The sequence below is a fragment of the Ctenocephalides felis genome, unplaced genomic scaffold (assembly GCF_003426905.1).
Source record: "Ctenocephalides felis isolate EL2017-DRISC unplaced genomic scaffold, ASM342690v1 CF-g0.4_SCAFFOLD_01886, whole genome shotgun sequence".
NCBI lineage: Eukaryota > Metazoa > Arthropoda > Insecta > Siphonaptera > Pulicidae > Ctenocephalides > Ctenocephalides felis.
This window is the reverse complement of record NW_020538040.1, coordinates 149,238,623-149,256,009: the sequence shown is the minus strand read 5'-3', so window position 1 is coordinate 149,256,009 and position 17,387 is coordinate 149,238,623. Positions and strand designations below refer to the sequence as shown.

The window sequence follows — 17,387 nt, the reverse complement described above, 5'->3', positions numbered from 1 at the left end:
TATATTGGAAAACATCGTAGTAATTCGTTTATCAAAAATGTTTTTATTTGAAAAATAGTACACAATCTCGAGTTACAAGATCTTGCATTATAGTTTTTCATTCGTATTACGGATTTTTTATTTTATTCGTTTTCTTCTGAATATTTTCACAAAAAAATAATTAATTTTGTTCTTTAATTATTTCTTATTACTATTATTATTATTATTTTGCTGCTTTCACTATATTAGTCAAACATACAGATTTCCAATCTTCCGATAACAGATCAAATATATTTTTGGAATGAAACCATTTCTTCACAAAACATTACAAATCATAACTAAAAAATTGAATTATTTTATTAAATATATTTAGCCCTGGTTGTTATGACCTAGGAAAAGAAGAATAAGTCAATATTTTAATTCGAATAACATTATCAAAGCAACCCAACCAAAAACTATTTGTAGTTCATCATTCATTTAAGAAGGAAAAAATAAATAAAATTATAGAAGATTTCCTACTTAATTAATTATTTAATTTGAGATAAGTGTATAACATTCTTTATTATTGCATTCCACCATTTGACTATTTATCTCATGTTTATTAAAAATATTCGTCAACCTCATAATCACAACTTGACTTTGCCACAAATACAAGCTATAAAATTTAGAATAATTTTCAATAAAACTCATGGTATCTGCAGAATTCTAAAATACTCAAACAGAGTACTCAAATCTTCAGCTGATATAAAAAAAACTTATATCACATAGATAGCCAATCCACAAGAAAATCTTTTGAAAACATCGTACATGATGAAAAAGTTCATCCTTGTTTTAGTATATAAGCTCAATTTGCATAAATGAATTACGGTTTTAATTATTAAAACCGTAATTCTAGCAGTTTTGTTTACCATGATATGGACTAAAACGAATTTATATTCAATGTAAAATAATTTTATTGTATATTTTCATAATCAGTAATATCCAATGAATTAATACAAATTAATCGATATTCTATCTCATTTAATAAAGAATGAAAGATGCACATATTAAAACCATGGAAAAGTAACATATAAAATACTTCAATATTTTATAAACTCTTAACATATGTGTTACACAAAAATTTGTTACTACTAGTAGCGGCGCCAGTTCCTCATTCGACTTCATTAGAAATATTCTATCAACACAAATTAAAAAAAGATTTGAAAACTGTAAGGAACCACACAAAGTGTATAAAGATAATCGTATTTCCAAGCCGCCACTAGTTACTACTAAACACAACACATCCAATTGTTTATGACAAGTTCCTGCCAACAATAATCATTTGATTTAGAATGTTTTTTTCATAAATTAGACTTAATTGACTATCACAAGAGTACTGTAAAACATTTACATATACATATAATGGAAATTGTCATAATCATTTAGATATTCGATAATATATATCTGTAATCAACAATATAAGTACATTCAATTTTAATATGTACCCACTGATTAAATATCACTACTAAATATGATAACAATAACAATGTTTATATTAAAATTTTAAAATAATCATCTGGAACTAAAAGTAACAAATGGCTAAATCACTACAAAAATAATTTTAAATGTTTTTTTTTTGTTTTCCATAAAATCATTTTTATATTATGATTCGACCATAAGCCTCAATGCGGAAAATGATTATAAAATTCAAATTATGATAAATTATCTATACAAATTCGTAGCAACAATTTCAGTGATAATAAATAAATAAATACAAATTATTGTTAAAATTCGTACTACGCTGCTTCAAGGGTGTCAAACAGAACACAACTCTAAAATTTTTTGCTAAAACCTAATGCTGAAAAACTATTTATTAATATAACTGCAACGCTATTGTTACATGTTATGTTATTTTGGTGCTCATATTCTCAGCAATAATTTTGGTAGAATAATTAATCGTTAATTTCTTAAAATGAAATTTCAACATTAAAATAATCATCTGTTCAATTGTCTAAAAATTACTTGAATATATAGGTTTATGTGATGGAGTTTGTATCACAATTTCCTGAATGATCCAAAAGTAAATCACGAAAATCATAAATTAATTCATAGCGTTTGTTTCCAAGAAGTATTAAAATGCCATATACAGATAAAATTAGGAATGTGTATCCATAAACTTTGACACCCTTGTCTTATATAAAAATAAGTTTAAACAATAACACCGGGTTCGTTGTAATTAAGACATTATCCACGATTCACTCTTAAAAAAATTATAATTCAGTATATTAATTGTTGATGACACAAATTCTGTTTTAGCTGTACAATGAATTTTTGTCCGTATCTTTTATAACATACCTTGTAATACCATACATCTTGATGAATTTATTAGATGACATGAAAATCCTGATATAAAAAGATGCCATTGATGAATATTGCAATGGAGAAGGCATTTCAACACTTATAAATATGTAATTACTCTCTTATAAATATTTAGTTAATATATATTCTATATACATAATTAGATTGATTCACAATCATTTGATCTGATATAAATTAGTAATTTTGAAGGTATTATTTATGATTCCCGCAAGGGTTTATATCATTGTGCAATTTATGTTATAATCTTCTGTGTGACAGCACAAAAAATCACTAGTCCGTTTTTAACTTGATTATATATAAAATTATTTCATCACAAAAATATATCGCATCAAATTTACCAAAATTTACGATTACTGTATACGGCCAAATGCAGTTGGATAAGATCTTAAATATTTAGTATGAACAGATTCTTGAAATTACAATAGCAGGAATTCGGCGGTATAAAGATTTTTAGCAAATTTGAAGTAATATCTTTGATCTCATATACAACTTTGAGGAGAAATAACTACTTCATAATTTTGTTAGTTATTGCTGCATAAATCGATCCTGAAAATAAAAAAGATTTTGTTAGAATTATTGCTTAAAGAATATAAAATAAAATTGATTTAGCAGTAAATACACAACCTTCATGTTAATGATTTTATTAATTAAAATCGTTCTTGAAAATTTGGATTACTTTACACAAAAATTCAATTAAAAAAAATAACAGGCATATTAGCCAACACAGAATAATTAAAAATTCAAGAAATATTAGAAGTACATAATAATTGTGTATATATACATAAGCGTAGCATTAACCAGTTAACTGTTTCTTCTGAATCGAGGTTGGCAAGTGTATTTGTCCATCACAGAGTAAGCTGAGTTGGTAAGATATTGAATGAAAAAGATGGGTTAATTTCTCAAAATTGAGAATTGTATCATTAAATATTACTTCTTTGTTTAATATATTTTTGTATATTATACTAAAAACAAAATAAATTCAATGAAATATTGTGCATATACTCCACTATATTACAATTAAGAATTCAATTTCTTGATGTAGATTGATATGAGCATTATAAAATATTATAGACCTACAAAAGTAGTTTAATTATAAAAATGCTTCGAAGTTTCAAATTATTACTCTTACAATTAGTGTATGTACTGTAGAGATATATTACACTCTACGCTTTGCACTGACCAAGGTTGACGTGCACTTTTAAATAAACTAAATTTTTAGAACATGAATTAGTATAAAATATGTGAAATAAATTCAATTAAATTAATTTAGTTACATGTACTATAAGCTATAAGTTTGTTTTAAAAGTATCAATTGAAAATCGCATTGATTAGTTTTTGGTGGAAATATTTTAGTTATTTGAATATGGTCACTGTTTTATATGCATAACAAATATACTTATAAATACACAAAATTTTGCAACTTCTCCATTGGAAGTATACTAATCTATCACAGTTAACTGGTTAAATCATTGCAGTAGTTACAATTTTGAATTTACTAGAATTATGAATCAGTTTCATAGAATTATTTTTGTTATTGAATACATATGTATTCAATAACATAATCTATTTTATAATTTATATTATAAAGGAAAATATAGTAAATTATACAGTGGTACCTCGACTTACGACTGATCTGACATAGGAGTGTATCGAGATACAAACCGCCAAAGAATAAGCGATTCATTGCATTGACATTTGAGCAAAATTCGAGATACGACCTTTAAGCGAGTAACGGTTTTCTAGATAAATGGTAATGGCAAAATGAAAATATGAAAAACTTCCTCAGTTGTAACAATGAATTTCCTTCCATAGAAATATTTTGGCCGTTTTATGAGGGTAAATGATTATATAGTTAGTCACTTCAATCATATATTAATATTAATTGAGTAGTAACAATTTACCCATATACAAGATTATTTTAACATTTGAAATTTTAGCTATACATTTAATATTGATTGTACTGTTATATAGGTTGTGTTTGAGTTTTTTGCTTTTTGCACATTACAAAACAATATTTACTTTTAAACCATGGGTAAAAATATTGAAAATTATGAGGATGTACAAAGGTAACACATAGATATGTAATATATAAACTATAAACTCCAGGTAAGGGCCTCACAATAATTTATATGCAGATTTCTGAGCTCTAAAAGATTTTATCGGTGAGATAGATATCACCTCAAAAAAGTTGCAACAGTTTGATCATGGGAGTTGTTACATACATACCTAATACATTTCCCCAAATATCATGAATGAACATTGGACAGGAAACAATTAGACAAAAAAACAGCATTTTGATGTATTTATATGAAAAGAATTGCTTCGAGATACAAGCAATTTAACATACGACCGTGGTTATGTAACAAATTAAACTCATATGCCGGGGTACCACTGTAATATAAACTGTGTTAAAACGTACCAGTTGTTACCTTGTTACAATAAATTTATTTTAATTCACTAAAACGCTATTGCTGTGTGCGTTGTTGAACACTGCCCAACGGTTACTCTATACATTGCCATTTCACTAATGCCGTGGTAATGAACAAAAGCAGCGGCTATCACAAGCACATGGAAGATCTGATGAGATTGGAACTGCAAAAAAAAAATCACATTTAGTCTATAAAAGAATTAAACATACAATAATAATGGTGTCATTACAAAAAATTCCTACCTCCCATGACACATTATAATAAAATATATCAACACATAATAACACAATAATTTTTATTGTAAATATTCATAACCTACATTTGTGATTGTAAAGTTTGATGAAATTAAATTTAACTTCTACCACAAATCAGAATTCAAGTAATTAAAATACCAGACACTTCTGCCTGACAATTTAAAAAAATAAAGTAGTTGGTACTTTAAAATATAGTCTTCACAAATTAATATACAAAGTTTACTCTCGAGTTGAATTTTTTAAGACTCCATACTCGACATACAGTTTTACTTAACTTGTATAAAAATGAACATACAATCCTAATTTAATTTAATAATACATTATTATAGGATTTTATCACATGAACAATTAGCAACAAATTTGAAAAGTTTTGTAACTGCGCTTAATGAAACTTTTGTAACAAAATTGCCAAAGTTAGTACAAAATTTCATAAATATATAAAAAGTTGATAATCAGCATATAATAATTTCAAACCAAGATAATTTAATAAATAATAACATACATAGTTTACCAAATTAATCATTTGAGAAATATGAGTTTAATGTTTGAAGTTACTAGTTACACATTTTCAATTGTATGTAAACCAATAATGCTTTCTTGAAAAAAAAAAACTACTGATCATACAATTATGATAAGTATAAAATTACATACCCAGATATCACATTTTCCTGGGAAGAACCTTTCTGGAACACGGAGAGCATAAAACATAGCTCCTAGTATATATAACATACCTAAAAAATTTGATTAAGCATTTTAGATACATATACAAATAAAATTTTATTTATAAACAAACTTTTAACTTACCCATTAGAACAAGCCAGCCAAGACTAGCTTGACTGATTTGATTGAACCAGCCTTCCATGAGGCCATAATGCACTGCTGGTACAACCCCCGATAACCCGAATCCCATAAAAACACCTGGAAGAGAAGAATTCAGTTATAGAAGACAGAATATAAAAAAATACATACATTTTTATTAAAAAATACTTCATTTATGTTATTTCTATGTATATGTATCTATATGCTCATATTATAGAACAAAACCTTTTGAAAAAAAAATTGATTGTGCTTAACTGGGTTTAACAAAACTTTGAGAACATAATTGCTAAAGTTAATACAACATTCACAATAATTTTATGCAGAGTGTTATAGTATTTTAATTATATATTATAATTCCTATCATGACATAAAATATATAAAGCTGATAATCTGCACATAATAATTTGAAATCAAGGCATTTTAATATATGGTCTAAAGTAAACTACTAACCTGCTCTAAGAGGCCTAAGTTTTGGTTCTGAAAACCTATCCCACAAGGAAACAATGATGGACAATATTCCAAGAATAACAACCACCGATAAATAAATCAATTTTGGCTGATAATGACAATAGAAACCATAATAGAGCCATGGTACGAATGATCCCATAATAAGCAGAGCAATTCCACAATAGTCTAACCTGAAAATATTCAAAATAGTTAATTACAAATTCATAATAAATAGATTAGCAAAATTTGATTTAACTTACTTTGAAAATAATTTTCCTACAAATTCTGAGTGGCAACTCAGAGTATGGAATGCAAAAGAGAAACCAAGGCACACAATGGCCCCAGCAAAGAAAGAACCAAATATTAATTTATCTTCTAATGGTATTTCAGAAGTAGGCATTGCCAGAAAATATACAGCTATGCCTATAAATGCTATACAACCTGTAATACAAAGTAATTATATGTATAAAATATACTTGTAATCAAACGTTAAATATTACTAATCGTATATATTGTACATTGAGAAAAATACTTTGACTAGAAATAGTTTCCTAAATTTGTAGTTTACAGCTACATTTCATATTAACTTTCATCGCTTTACTAATAATATACATGAAGATTAAAACATCTTTTAATAACATCATCATAAACCATTTAGAAACAAAATGTATGCACATGTTGATCACATTCTGACCATTGTAAATAAAACTCAATAGTGCTGCCACTATTCAAGTTGTTTTTGTAAATATTATTCATCTACTAATATAAAACTGTAGAGAAATTCATTTGGATTAATTAATTTTGGTCCTAATGACGCAAGTACGATATCTGAGGCAAGTATGATTTGCAGTTGCAAAAAAATTAAAAAATATAGATAACAATTTGTACACATTTACCCACAAAGTACAATAAAATTTAACTTGAAAATATGATTTTTAATTTTTCATTAAATATTTTAATTTTTCAGTAACTAGTATACAATAAGCATAAATTCATTATATTTTTTGCACTTACCTAATAAATGGGTCCATATATTACCAGTCTCTGTGTGGATTCGGAAAATGGACTTGAAGCAAGCTCCAAATGATGGCAAGGGTGGTCTGTGTCCTTTGTGCAGGTAATCATTATCTTGCAGCCATCGAGGAAGATTTTTAAAATGACAAACCTTCCATGAGGCTTCCCATACCTGATTATTTAAGAAATGCTAAAATTTGACACAGAATAGTACTATTATAGACCCCGTGCAGCGTGCATTGACAATAAATATATATTGAAAATAAAGCATTCCAAAGCAATATACTAATACATTACAATATAATCATATTAATAATAATTCAAATATTTAAATACATAATAATTAAATAAATTTAAATACAAAAGAACTTTTTCTGGACAATATTTTGATTACAAAAATATCACGATCGTTTATATAAAATAAACTGTGTACATGCAAAATTGAACTACTTCAAAAAAATTTGTGACGCGTCGAAAATTATCACACTTTTTAAGGCACTTTTACGATCTGAATATCATTTAAATTCCAAATTAATAATCAAACTATTATACTCAGAAAATATTCCAATGAAATTTCTTATGCACCTTGCGAACGAATTCTTCTGCTTGTTCGGCTGCATTATGAGCTAAAGCTCCAATGTCTATTTCATCGGACAGAACGCCAGCTTTTAGAACTTCAGTCATCTAAAATAATAAATTTAAAATAATATAGCCATCAGTTATATATATATATATATATATATATATATATGTATATATATATATATATATATTTAATATTGAAGCTTTATTTAATTCAATATTAATAAAATAATATACATAAATTTTTATAACACGTTTAAAAATATATGTTTTCTACTACTATAAAAATATATATTATAGAATTTATGATCGAAATACCTCATTTAAACTTCTGTAATTACATAGTCAATTCAAAAACAAATTCTACAATTATACCAACTACTAAATTAATTAATTTCTGATTAATTCATACATAATTATCTGAATATATAGTTATCCAGATTCATTATATAGCAAAATAACTAATCTCACATTCATCACCTACTATAATATGTATAGCAAATCCTGTGCTATGTACGAAACTAAAAGCTAAACGAGATTTTATTACCTACAAAAAAGCTCCATAATATTGACTTTATGTGTTGATTATATGTTATATATGTTAATTAATTTCTATCTAACCTCGGCGTCCAAGAGCAGCTGGTCTTCAGGAGTAGAAGGTAAAGGACATCCAGCTCCGTCTTCTTCTTCGGCCAATGAAACTCCATCGTCGTCCAACAGGTCCTTGATTTCCGATCGCATGCTGTCTTCGTCGGGATGCCATATCTGTCTCTTCCTCAAAACGCTGTCTGTGAGTTCCAAAGGGGGCAATGGGCCGTCCGTCATACTGCGCCCGTCCTCAGACTCGGAATCGGTATACTGGGGCATCCTGCTTGCTGATCCTAGAAAATTAATTGTGAAAATTTAAAAAACAGAATTTTTATCAAACATTTTTTTTTTCAATTATTTTTGAACAGCAATCAGAACCCAATAGTCCTATAAGCTGTTGTGCTGATTTGACTTAATACTAGTCTGTTTGACAGATGGCAACCCAATCATTGGCCACATCTCTATATGATATATTATTATTACAATTTCTGTAATAGGGCGAGTATATTTATTACTGCAGCAATGCCGGGTGAGGGCTATTTTCACTTGGAAATATATTACTATCTATATTTCCAAGTAAAAATCGTTGCCACTGCTGTCTGACAACAGGCTGCTCGAAGTGGGTATCGAATCCGAGACCTCTGATTCAGGTCCCATCGCTCTTAACCGCTTACCTACGGGCGAGCCCAAACATATTTTAATCTCATATTTTTTATTATATGTTTAGGTGTTATACTGTTCATTAAACAAAAAAAATGCTGTTACATATATACATTTGAAGAATACAGAGTTTCAAATGCTTCTAATTATAAGGCAAACACTCTGTACTCAAATAACCAATGAAAGTTATCAGTCTCCTTTTAAAGTGTCGAAAACTCTTGTATTCTTTAAAAAATACTATTACTAGCAATTGTAGTTTCGTGCACAATCTTATAACTATTACATTTTCGTACTATTATTCTACGATGTGAAGATTAATATAATTAAAAGTTTCATATCTATTTTTAGTAGAATAAATAGAATTGTACGTCGAAACGTTTGGAATAATGAAGATGTATGAATCTTTACAATCCTTGATTTTAGTTGATGTTATGCCCTCTAAGAATTTTTTCGTACATTTCAACACACACACACACACACACACACACACACACACATATATATATATATATATATATATATATATGTGTGTGTGTGTGTATATGTGTTTGTGTGTGTATGTGCTTTAGCATTTAACATAAGCACAATTTTAGTTGATTTTTGAAAACAAAACATTAAATTTAAACATACACTATGTTTAAAGAACGACGTTAAGCAAATTTAACATATAATAAGGTATCATCATATCAATAAGCTAAGAATTAACATTTTTTTATCTTTATTTATTATTTTGTCAATCAAGACTCAGGGTCTTATAATACAAAACTGTTAGCCATATATATACTCTTCCTTTATCTATGCTGTTAGCATAGACAATAAAAAGAACAATCAAATAAAGTATACAATATACATAATAAGTAACAAAAGTTAAGAAACTAAAATAAAATAAAAAAATGAAGTAAGAAATAAAAATTTAAATGAAAAAATTGGCTTGGTGAGAGGTGTTGCCGTCTAAAGAATTAAAATATAAAAAATAATATTTATTATAATTTGTTCTTTCATTTCTCGCCTATCTTTTTGTTATTTTTAAATATTGTGCAGTGCATGGTCGTTCCTTTCATTATTTTTGCCTATTTTGAATAAATATTTCAAATAATACAATTATATTAATTTTTGGATTTTATTCTTGAAATGTAGCCCAATAGTTGAAATAAAAAGCAATAAATAACTGTTTATCATGTACGTTTAGACACTGTACGTGTGTCGCCATTCAGCACGTTGACAAATCAACAAAGAATAAAAAGAACAATCAAATAAAGTATACAATATACATAATAAGTAACAAAAGTTAAGAAACTAAAATAAAATAAAAAAATGAAGTAAGAAATAAAAATTTAAATGAAAAAATTGGCTTGGTGAGAGGTGTTGCCGTCTAAAGAATTAAAATATAAAAAATAATATTTATTATAATTTGTTCTTTCATTTCTCGCCTATCTTTTTGTTATTTTTAAATATTGTGCAGTGCATGGTCGTTCCTTTCATTATTTTTGCCTATTTTGAATAAATATTTCAAATAATACAATTATATTAATTTTTGGATTTTATTCTTGAAATGTAGCCCAATAGTTGAAATAAAAAGCAATAAATAACTGTTTATCATGTACGTTTAGACACTGTACGTGTGTCGCCATTCAGCACGTTGACAAATCCTAAAATAAATTATAGAATGTTCATAAAATTTATATTAATACACCCCACGTGTCAGGGATATATTTTTTGCGTTCAGATTTCAAAGACTATACATTTATTTAAAGACTGTACTTTTATTTTCGTTTGCGGATACCACAAAATGCAATCAAAAATATTTATGTCCAATCAAATGTATCAAAATAAAAAATGAATGAAATTTTTATTGCCTAACGATATTCGGAAGTTACAAATATAAATTACAATTTTATTTGATAAACTTTACTTTATCAAAAATAGTACTTTATAAAAAAATATTTAAAAATGCAGAACAGATTGTGAATAGCGTAAAACTTTACCAGTATTTAATACTATTGTTATTATCAATTCATTACATTTAACTCCACATTATGAACGATTCCTCAGCAATGATTTAAATAATATCTACTAATTGCTACTATAGAAATGATATTTATAGGTATTAGTGCTTGACCTTCGGTGATTACACGAGAAAATATAGATAAGTAAATATTATCTTCAAAACTTGTCGCAAATATAACAAATTAATCTAAATCGAATTTTATTGCGCAATTGTATTTAATATAAAAGCAACTACACAAGTTATAAAATGTAAAGATCTTATCAAAAACTTTCTGCGCAATATTTGTAAACTGGAGAAGTATAAATGTAAATATTTTTAAGCAAAAATTTATAAATTGATTTAATTAGTCGATAAAGAATTTATAATTGATTGAGAAGAAATGTATTGAGATCAACAACAAATTAATTACTAGTAACAATGATGCAAGTTGAGCTAGAGCAAAACATTCAACAAGTAATTCAATATTAAAATATATAAATAAATTAAAATATATAAATAAAATTTTGATTTTCAAATTGCATGTACATAATATAATTAGAAACACATAAAATTACTATAAATGAAAGAAGCATTAAATTCATCATAATGAATATTGAAATCATCTAATTTACAACTTTTATGCAGTAATACCACTCTTAACACTTCATTTAGCGCTCTTATATTTTAACCTGGGGTTTCACCAAAATATAGGTGCAATCCTGAAAGAAATAGTGGAATTAGCGAAACAAATGGGCTTATATTAGATAAATGCGAAAGATGTCGAAGAAATAGTTGAAAAAATAGCAGCTAGTCTTTCTAATGATGATCTAAAGCAATTAACTGAGTAAGAAAAAACAACAAAAATATTGATAGTTAATCATTTCGCAAAAGAGCAAATAGAACTTTCAACGGTGCTCGTAAATTGATCTTTGAATAATATGATAAATTAAGGAACATTTTTTGAAAATGATCCAGAATTTTGACTGGAGTTTAAAAGTAAGTTGAGGTATCATAGAAGCTTTATCTAAGGCAGCGATTTCCAACCTTTTCTTCCTTGCGCCCCCCTTTCGAATGATAAAAATATTGCGCCCCCCTCCCATTCTTATTTTTCTAACAATTTAATTTAAATATACTTAATATAACTGAAATTATGCCAAATAATACACAGTATTATAAAAAATATACATACAAACATAACTATTTATTATAAGAATTTTCTGTTTCACATAAGTAAGATCTCACAAATGGTAATAAAATTTCTGAAGCATTATTTGCCAAAGTAGGAAAATCGTCCTTTACTGGTAACCAAAACTTAACAATATATTTTCGTCCTGAAACATCTGCGTCAATATTCTATCACTAGATAAATTAATTATCATTTTCTGCTCTGCTGTTGAATTACCAAAATCATCATGTTTCTCAATGACAAATTGATTTCTAATCCATTCGTATTTGGACGTAATTAGATAAAGTAATGCGAAAATTAGTTTCGTAGACTAGTCATATATATTTTTTTTTTTTTTTTTTTTTTTTTTTTTTTTTTTATTATTTATTATTCATAGCAAGCTATACAAAGTAGACTAGTCATATGACTGATATAATAATAAGATCTTTACTTACTTCTATTTCATCAGTAACACAAGTATTTTAAAAGTGTAAAACATGTTAAAGTTATGAAGCTATTTGATACTAGCTATACACAGTTCAAATTTTTTCATTAAAGCCGTAATCTTGTCTTTATGAACAAAAGCACGAATTTGAGATCCTTGCATTGATTTAATTAAATCGCTAAGTCTTTGAAAAATATCAACTAAATACGCAAATTTTGCGAGAAACTTTGTGTCCTAAAACAAGATTGCTCCGTCTCTTTTGTTATCAGCAAGAAATATAGCAATTTCTTTTTTGAGTTCAAACACTCTTAGAAGTACTTTAAGTATTTTGCTGATTTGTTTTTGACACATACTCAGCATTTAAAAATAATATTTTTGAAACAACTTTGCGCCCCCCCTGGAACGGTATGGCGCCACCCCAGGGGAGCGCACCCCACAGGTTGGAAATCACTGATCTAAGGCATAAGGTTACGTTAGATGCCTTTTTGACAGTAAGGTAAAAAATTGGAAACCCAGAAAATACTGAATGATCTCATTATAAATACTTTTATAAGGATCGTCGTTTATATTAATTCTGATTTTTGTAAAAAAAAATATATTAAAAATAACCACTGTTCACTGATCACGATGTTTCGCTTTACGCTCTACTTTGATTAAACGCAACCCCCGCGTTAAGCAGGGTTATAATTAATATATTTATATATTTTTATTTCTCATTTCATATATATATTTAATGTTTGAACATTTGAATTACTGATATGTCGATTGCCTTGAACTGATAAAAAAACAGTATTAGTATAATGTGAAATTAATATTTAGATAGCCAGACAATAGATAAATTGTAGGCATCCAAATGGCACAGAATATATCGTGAAATATTAACAAACCTACACGAAATGTAATGTATAGTCGAACATAGTCGTATTCTTTCACCTTAATATAATATGTTAGAAGCAACCTTGGACTTGGTCGTAACCCTTTTGAAAGACACTATCGATGCGCCATAGACAGCAAGAAAATATATATTAATTTAAAACTGGACATTAAGCTAATATAAAGCATAAGAAATATATCTTCATGCTCTAATTATTTGGAATTTAAATCCAAACGTTCGTTCGAGTACTCTAGCAGCAAAAGCACAGTAGTAAAATAAAATTATTGTTGTCATTAGCCTTGATTTTGATTCAGAATAAATACAATGCGTACCATATCAAAAATGTTAATTTAATTTTTTCTATTTTCAGTTATGCTATTTATACCTATGATTATTCTATTCATCAGTGTATCACGTTCTAGACAATGAATTAAAAAATATCTTATTCAATACGCATGTAACAGCAATTATAGTTAATATTTTGTATTGCTCAAAAAATTAGTATTCCAAAAAAGCGATCCAAAAACATAGGATTTACTAAAGAAAAGTACTATAGAAATGTTCAGACTAGCATATTTGGAAAAATAATGGAAAAATGGAAAAATAAAAAATAAGAGTTCAATTTTCGGATAAAATATAAATATTGTGGTAACGCTATGTTATGGGTTTATATTATAAGTTGGTAGTAACAAACTATGAATTCAATGTCAAAATGCTATAAATTTGATGTGCGATCAGGTGTTCTATGCATAAAACGTAACTACACGTATTAATAAAATTGTTATTTGACGTTTGTGCGTTATGTAGATTAGCTTTTAAGTATAAAACTCCTGATAGCACAGCAAATATACAGCCTTTTGGCAGTTCGTTCTCAACTCATACGAATATAGACCCGTAACCTAAAATTACTATAACATTTCTTTCTTATTCGAAAATTAAAAATTTGACCCTAAATCTATAAAGTTCATAAGAACGTGTTAAGATTCAAAGGTTCATGTGGCAAATTTCAAAAGTTCCAAATTTTGAAGTGAGATTCATTAATTTGAATGGCTCAAAAAACATTCGATTCCTATTGATAGGGAGATGTGCTGATTAGTTTTTGGCAAAGGTAAGTAAGTTTTGGCAACCATTTAGGAGATACTGTGAAAAGAGTGCAGAAAATAGAAATCGAGTTTTTGAGAGAACGGAGCATCCGATTTGAATGGCCCAAAAAACATTCAATCCGTAATGACGGAGATAAGTGGTGATTAGGTTTTAGCAAAGGCAGGTCTAGCCGTTTTGGAGATACCGAACTAAATGTGGAAAAAATGGCAGTTTTTGAGAGAACCAAGCATCCGAATTTAATGATTCGGAAAACTTTCTGCTTGTGTTGACAAAACGATTGCTTTTGGATTTTTTTTTTTTTAATTTTCAAAAAAACATTTTTTTGAATAATTCGAATTTTAATTTTAATTCTAGCTAAAATTCTAAAGCTCACTTATATACTTCAAATAAATTTTAACTTTGCAATTCAGTTTATATAATTCTCATAAATATTAGACAATGTCCGTCCTCATTTTAAATTCGTCAGATCAAATTTTGTTTATTTACTTTTCTGTAAAAATATACAAGTTACAGTATTTATAATAATTTATTAGAAAACATTTAATATTCCTCGAATATTTTATTATGGTACGGGAAGTTCCAGCAATTTACCATGATGCCATACACCACTCAATTCAAATTTAATTCAATATATATATGGCATACAATTTACTACATGTAAGATTTAGATTACAGGATTGTAATCGATAAACTCATTAAAAAAGACATTTGAAATCTAAAAATCTAAAAATAAACTTGAAGGAATGCTCAATAATGTTTAATTTTGTAGTTTTGGTCTTTATATAGTAACATAAATTATATTATACAATTTTAAACTTGTCCATAAAGAAGTTTTATTGGTATCATTAAAAAATATACGAAGTGTGAACTTGGAATAATAAGAAAAGCGATTTTTATATAACGCTACGAAAGCTCAGAGCACCAGAGCTTTGAATTCTCTTATACAAAACATAACTTCAAGTTATCAATGAATATGCAAACGTTAGTACCAAAATCGCAGTTAATAAGGTTAATAAAAATCAATCTAGATCAATAGTTATAATTATTTTTAGTTGTTATTTTTTTAGAATCAACTTTGTCCAATATTGCAAACACAGCGTGAATTATATCATGGTTCATATTAATTGACCTTGCGAGATATGAATTGAATATTTCAAAACGGCATAAGACACGGTTTACTTATTGATATTGTATGACGATAAAAAAGATTCATGTCGTTGTGAAAAAAATCGCCGAATGTAAATGGCTGCTCACTATTATTCGCTATACTCTATTGAATCGTAAATTTAACTCAATTTTCTTAAGGTCATCCATACACGGCTATTAAAGTACAAGCGCCATTGGAGGTGATATAATAAACGGTCATTGGAGTTCAGAGATAAAAAATATTGTTAAACTGATCGAGTGAGATGTACCGTGAAACTGTAAATTTTTTCATTCTTATCGACAAAACTTTCCAATAAAAGATATACTGTTAAGACGTTAAGCGCCAAGTCAGTCATATGTGTCTGACACTAAGAAATTCAAAATGAGCCATGTCAGACATGGATTTGGTAGAAATCAGTCTTATACATATATAAGTGTGTTTTCTTTTTCTTTTCGTATTTTCTTCTTTGATGCATTAAGTTTCCTTGATACATTTTTAACTAAATTAACTAATGAAGTTACTATGGCCCATGTGAAATTTTCTTCTGATATTATCGTCGCGATTAACGTGTTACAATGTCCTGAAAAATCGATAAGACCTGAAAGTATTGTCTTATGGGTCACAATGTTCTAAAATCATTGTCAGTACTAAATTAAAAGTTATGATGATATAACTTATGTTCTGATCAATTTGATAACAAAATTTTAAATTGTTAGCATTTTTGGAATTAATTTTCATATTATACTTCAGATAGTATCAGAATGTTTCCTTATTAACATTGCGTAAGTTATAGTAATCGCAAAAAAAATTCGAAATTTTCGCATATCACCGATTCAACCGATTTGAATGATTCAAAAAAACATTCGATTCGTATTAGCAGAAGATGTCCTGCTCAGTTTTTGGGTATCATAATCTTCAACAAATTTAAATATTTTCAAGTTCTCAAAAAATTCCAATTTCTACAATTTTTTTTAAAAAAAATTAAAGCTTTTAATAATTTTAAACTATGGTAAAGGAAGTTCCAGCAATTTGCCTTAAGGCACTGTGCCTTAAAGCAAACTAGTTTAAGAAGAAAATTTAACGTTTTTCAGCATATTGACATACTAAATTTGATATTAAAAAATAACAATGCAATTATAAAAATTCCCTGCTGATATATATGTCATTTTGTTTAACGTTTTCAAATTAAAAAAAAAATAAACGTGACACCATGAAATTAATACAGGAACACTGTATAAATATTATACACGCTTACACATAGAGTATTATATAATCGTGATTAAATTTCATATTTGAATCACATCCTGACGTTTTCTTTGAAACATAGAAAATTGAAAACAAAAACATACTATCTGGAAGTTCAAAATATTTATCTGTAATCAAGGTAAATGTTATTAAAATATATGTACGTTAATGATCTGTTATGAAAGCCTATACTACAGGTGTTCTTTGCCTCTCTTTATATCACCTTAATCAGTATATATCATTTTAACAGGTAAGTAAAATAAAAACTCGAATATAACGTATGTATATAA

The 17,387-nt window shown here is 27.3% G+C and overlaps 1 protein-coding gene across 9 annotated transcripts in view; it reads right to left on the bottom strand.

Annotated features, from left to right (window-relative positions):
- Positions 1–1,634: 1,634 nt before the first annotated feature.
- The window catches only part of LOC113378015 (adiponectin receptor protein-like), a 292,576-nt gene continuing 276,823 nt past the window's right edge, over positions 1,635–17,387 (bottom strand). For 7 of the 9 annotated variants that reach the window (XM_026618512.1, XM_026618515.1, XM_026618513.1 and 4 more), the window contains 9 exons: positions 8,504–8,763; positions 7,886–7,984; positions 7,301–7,490; positions 6,547–6,727; positions 6,290–6,477; positions 5,825–5,938; positions 5,672–5,751; positions 4,757–4,929; positions 1,635–2,883 (listed from right to left, as the gene is read on the bottom strand). In XM_026618512.1, the coding sequence (XP_026474297.1) occupies positions 4,795–4,929; positions 5,672–5,751; positions 5,825–5,938; positions 6,290–6,477; positions 6,547–6,727; positions 7,301–7,490; positions 7,886–7,984; positions 8,504–8,749 (1,233 nt within the window). In that variant the 5' untranslated portion in view covers positions 8,750–8,763 and the 3' untranslated portion in view covers positions 1,635–2,883; positions 4,757–4,794. The remainder of the gene's footprint in view (positions 2,884–4,756; positions 4,930–5,671; positions 5,752–5,824; positions 5,939–6,289; positions 6,478–6,546; positions 6,728–7,300; positions 7,491–7,885; positions 7,985–8,503; positions 8,764–17,387) is intronic. The other 2 variants (XM_026618507.1, XM_026618508.1) reach the window with 2 other exon arrangements.